The 5,230-nt window shown below is 38.9% G+C and overlaps 1 protein-coding gene across 1 annotated transcript; it reads right to left on the bottom strand.

The window, feature by feature from the left end:
* Positions 1–449: 449 nt before the first annotated feature.
* On the bottom strand, positions 450–4,635 carry LOC104827647 (B3 domain-containing transcription factor NGA1-like). Its single transcript, XM_010560861.1, has 3 exons — positions 4,344–4,635; positions 1,541–4,236; positions 450–840 (listed from the first exon to the last, which is right to left on the bottom strand). The coding sequence occupies exon 2, from the start codon at positions 4,115–4,117 to the stop codon at positions 3,215–3,217; it is 903 nt and encodes a 300-aa protein (XP_010559163.1). The 5' UTR covers positions 4,118–4,236; positions 4,344–4,635; the 3' UTR covers positions 450–840; positions 1,541–3,214.
* Between the last annotated feature and the right edge of the window lie 595 nt (positions 4,636–5,230).

Raw genomic sequence — 5,230 nt, 5'->3', positions numbered from 1 at the left:
CCCCCCCCCCCCCTTTTAATATTTTATATACGCAATGATGGTATTAAATTCGAATTATGCACAAAATAATTGGGTTGGAAGATGCTTCATTAACCTATCTCAGAATCCAGAGGCCGGACTTTGGGCGTATTAGCAAATGGGGAATATATGCTCAAGCACAAAAGAAATCAAGTATAATAATTTGGAGGGTTGGTTCTTCGTCCTTTAACGAGAGGTTAGGGTTTCGAACCCTAATCTAAAAACAAAATAATTATTAAAACCATTCTTTTATCGTTTCGTGCACTGATCTAGAACGAATAAAAATGATTAGCCTCAATATTCAAGTGTTAAAGGTGACCAAAACGTCATTTAGGACATCTCATAATTAATCTAAAAATATATATATATCCGACATGTAAATGACTACTTGCTCCGGTTGAACGTGGGTCTATAAATACCGATTTGCATTGTTTAGAAAGTAACCCTCTTTTTTTTTGGATACAAGGAAAATTTTAGCTTAAACTAAACAGGACAATTTCTAGGATAGTAACCCCCATTCTATCTGCTTCTAAAGACCGAAAAAAGAACAGAGGAGGATGATCAAAGTAAGTAACCCCGAACGGTAGTTGGTGCCCCATAGAAGCAAGATGATCAGCGCAAATATTGGCTTCTCGAAAGATTCATCCGATGTTGCAAGTTCAGGTCTTTATGATGACTTAGCATTGATGAGGTGGTACAAATGTTGAAAGTGGTAATTGGGCCGTTCGATGAATCCAGCCCAAAATTTGATCTCTGAACCTTCTGCTCCATCTAGGGCTCCAAGGCCCAATTAAATTCCAAAATTTTAACTATTCAAATGACCTACAAAATAGCTCGAATTAAATAACCATTATTTATATTTTTCCTCTTGAAAATTATAGATTTCTTTGGGAACAAATTGTGGTAGTTTTTTTTTAATGGATTATATAATGCATCTGAATTTGACTGGACCATTTAAAGAAAAACGTCTACTGTGCCAATTTTGTTTTTACAACTAAATATATTATGTAACTGGATCTATGATTTAAAAAAAAAACTTATAGAATTGACTACAAAACTGCTCTTTACTACAAGATAAAATAACGGATAAAATATAAAATTAATTAGTAAATAAGGATAGTGTTATAAATTATAAACTGTAAACAACTTTAACTTAATTCCGTCATTTTAAAATTAAATAACAGGATTTGATGACCGCTGATAATGTAATGAATGGTATACAGAGCTAGTTTTCAATTAAGAAAATCTTCTCGGACGTTGAAAAAATCTGAGAGGGATGGATTTGGCCAAGTTCCAATAAAATGGGAAAAGTAGGGTGGAACTGAAATAAAACGTTATCGAGTTTTGTCTTCGGTTTTGAACCTCATCCGTCGGCTATTTGTTTTGTTAAATTAACTGAAATTGAATATGTGACATTTTAAAACAAATTAAACGAAAGAAAACAGCTGACCAAAAGGAATATGTGACAAACATTATTATCATTTGTGGTTAATTGGAATGATTAAACTGTATTATAATGTACCTGCCAATGCCATAATATGAGCACAAGCGTACAAGACTCTTGCGCGTAGTTTTCCTCAACTTCGATAACAATATTTGAACTTCTTGTAATCCTGCAGTTCAATAAATAAGCATATAATATATATATGAACATAAAAAATCTCTGAACCGACAGTTCAAGAAGCCTCCAAGTTCAATTCTCCGACAAAACGTTTTGTTTGCTTCGGAACTCGTTAGGGAACTTTGTAGAGATACGCCATACATATACACACACATTCACCGTGAGAATTTTCAATGCAACTCGGTCGTGTCATTGTAATTTCTTATGAACATGCGTAACTATTAAGTTTTTGACAGACAAAACATGTAATTTAATTAGAGGAAAACTATTGCGTGGAATCTCTAATAGAGAGTGACAAGCACATGCAAAACTATGCCGAAATCAGCATAAGATAAAACTATGACAACATGCCATACATACTAATCTAGACATATATATATGTAAGTGTATGTTGCATGCATACACATTGTTATTTTAGAATCTCTGTCAAGATGATGGTCCAATGATGTATATGTAATGGTCCATATATATACACATCACCAGAACATGAATATTTTGTTCATATATCTGTAATCATAACATATACAAATAAAAATTTTTAGATGGTAAATTAATGGAGAGCGAATGTGTGTAGTGTTGTATTGATACCAGACAAGAAGGCAGGCTGATGAAAGCAATAGCATAGACAAAATATATAGAGATATTATTTAGACATATGATTAGATTTTATCTAAATAATATATCTTTATATATAAAAAAAACATGGCAGAAATGGGTAATGGTTCAATAAATAATGCATCAGCAAATTCGAAAACAGATGATACCATTTTCCCAATCTTTACCGCAGGACCGATAAAAGCTCTCTCTCTTCATCTATTTTCAGAGAATATATAAAAAAAAAAAGTTTTTTTTTTTCTGCTCGTCTCTTGCAATGTCTGCATAAGTAATGAGCAGCGGCAGCGGCAGCAGCAGCAGCAGCAGCAGCAACCAGTAAATAGTAACAAAGCAAAGGAAACCGTGAAACAAAAGAGACGACCAATAATGACAATAGACGACATTTGTAAAACTTCACTTTTTCAAAGACAAGGTGACAATCCCAGCTCTGCAAATGTCTGACCGCAATGAGAGACATTACAAAGAAAGAGAGATATGAGCTTACACTGATCCCGATCCCGGTTCATTCCGTACATAAAATCCACTCCTGTTTCTTCCTCCCTCCTTCAGTTTTCCATATTTTTTTTAAAAATTTATTTTGCAAATGTACCCTGAATCTAGCTATTGTAATCTATTATACGAAGCAAAATAGCATGAAAAACATTGATCTTTATTCAAGAGAAGACATCATAATGTGTGCGAGAGAATAACTTGTTAATTAAGCATTGGGAAGCTCAATGCATATCCTGGTTGCTATACACAATTTGTGTAAACTTCAAGCTGTGGAAGAACAAATAGGACCAAACAAAGACCCAGATTCCATTGAGTTGATCATGAAGTGATTCCAATTCCTCTTCTCACAATATTTCTGAAATTAAGTGTTATTTCCTGAAATCTTGGTGAAAATGGAATCTTTACGATGCATATACCACCTCCGGTCTCTCTGTATGGACGTATATATGATCAATCATAGCTATGATTTTATATGTGCAAGTCGAAAGACAAGGAAGACTTCCCTTTCTTGGAGAAGTGATCATCAGCCGCCTCGACCATGGAAGACTCCTCGCTGCTGGCGAGCCTCAGCTGAAGCGAAGAGGAAGAAAAAGCCGTACCCGACGCGCCACGTGGCACACTCCCACCAGAAGACGAAGATTCCTCCGGATCCGTACAGCAGTCCATGTCCACTCCAAACAGCCTCAGCCTCTTCCCCACCGCCGTCGCAGCAACAAACGGATGAGCTCTTCCGTGGACCACCGTATTCTCCTCCGCCGGATTTCTCCCGAGTGACCTAACGTAGTATCTCCCCTTGGAATCGCCAAACCCATATCCCGAACCTGGCGGAAATTGATAATGGTGACGATTTTGATACAAGAAATTCCCGTAGTTTCTGGGGACGGTGACGACGGGTCTAGGGAACATGGTTCCGGCGAAGTGTGGGATGGATGTGGGATCAGGGAACTGTGGTCGTCTTTTCCAATCGATGAACAGCCTGTTCCTGCAGATTTCTCCGACACCTCGTTGGAAGGAGACGGTGTCACCGGCGTCGAGCTTCTTGTCCTTGACAAAGCGGCTCCAACCCTTTGTCATGACGTAGCTCTGGCTGCTGTTCCAGTAAGAATACCTGAACCTCCAAGATTTCCCTGTCCGATCCTCGAAGTTGAGAAGCGAGCCTTTCTCGTTGGACGACGAGTCCAAGGGGAAGTATCTCTCGGCGTGCTGCTTCGGGATCACGAGGCGGTTCAGTTTCCCGACGTCGCTCGGCGTTACAACCTTGTCGAACATGTGTTCCTTCTCGATGTTGCTCGATGACCCTCCAAATTCCAGGCGATTTCCTTCTTCTTCCTCTTCAAGCCCTTCTTGCGTTCTCGTCACCGACAAGTTCATCTTGTTTTTAGGAAAGTTTCAGATCTCTTTATGATGTGTACTAGAATTCGCCCCTTTTGCATGAAATCCCCACCGACCCACCTTCGGATTTTGATTTCTTGCCCGTTTTAAGCGGGTTTCTGTACAATCACGTTTCCGCAAGATCAGAAATCTTTACGCGTAGGAATTCAAAATGGAAGATCTGGTGGGTTGGGGTATATATATATATATATGTATATATACACACCTCCTGCTGCTGCTGTATATATGCCTCTAATTATGTCTCCGAGAAAATTAACTGGAAATGGAAGCCGCCTTGCCGACGGCACGGTCTCTTTATATTCACGCCTCTCTTCTTGAAAGGAGAAAAAGAAGTGGGAAAAACCCTAATTTACTGAGAGGAAAGAATCGAAGAATTAAGAGGAAGGAGGAGGAGAAAAGGTTAAAGCTGCTTTTGCCGCTGTGCCTGACCTAATATGGATGTGGAAAATGAGTCCTGCCTAACTGATAAACACCCTCTCTCTCTCTCTCTCTCTCTCCCTCCCCCCCTCCCATCTCTCCCTTGCGTGTCATCTTCGTTGATCAACCGCACAGGTTCTATCGTTTCATCTCTTTTTCTTCAAGATTTTTCCTTTCGCCGTTTTGACCCGCTACGCACTGCAATTTCACTCTTTAATGCGGCTTCTCGTGAAGGGCACTTGGAGAAAATTGTGTTCTGTAAGCACCGGGAATTCTGAATCTAGGGTTTTTAGAGCACTGGGTGTATACTCTGTAGTTTGTTGGGTTTAGTTTGTGTCGTGGTAAGATACTGTCGCTCTCTCTCTCTCTCTCTCTCTCTCTCTCTCTCTCTCTCTCTCTCTCTCTCTCTCTCTCGCTATCTCTCTCTCTCGGCCTTAATCAGAGCGATGTATAAATTCTTCGTATGGAAGATCATGTGATGTATTAATATCATAAGATTGATGGAGATACGGGCGAGAGAGTCATACACTAATACGTAGGGGCCCATGGATCATCTGCTTCTGCTATCTGTGCTTCTTGTCCTTTTTCCGCCATCCTCGTCTCTTTTTCTCCATATATACATATATATATATATATATAAGTATTTTTATCCTTATCAAAATCTCTATAATAAAA

Source organism: Tarenaya hassleriana, unplaced genomic scaffold, assembly GCF_000463585.1.
Source record: "Tarenaya hassleriana unplaced genomic scaffold, ASM46358v1 Cleome52, whole genome shotgun sequence".
NCBI classification, from domain to species: domain Eukaryota; kingdom Viridiplantae; phylum Streptophyta; class Magnoliopsida; order Brassicales; family Cleomaceae; genus Tarenaya; species Tarenaya hassleriana.
Note: the sequence above shows the minus strand (reverse complement) of the source record. Positions and strands in the feature narration are given on the sequence as shown.

Coding starts and splice junctions, on each gene's coding strand:
- LOC104827647 (XM_010560861.1), bottom strand. CDS start 4,117: ATGAACTTGTCGGTGACGAGAACGCAAGAAGGGCTTGAAGAGGAAGAA.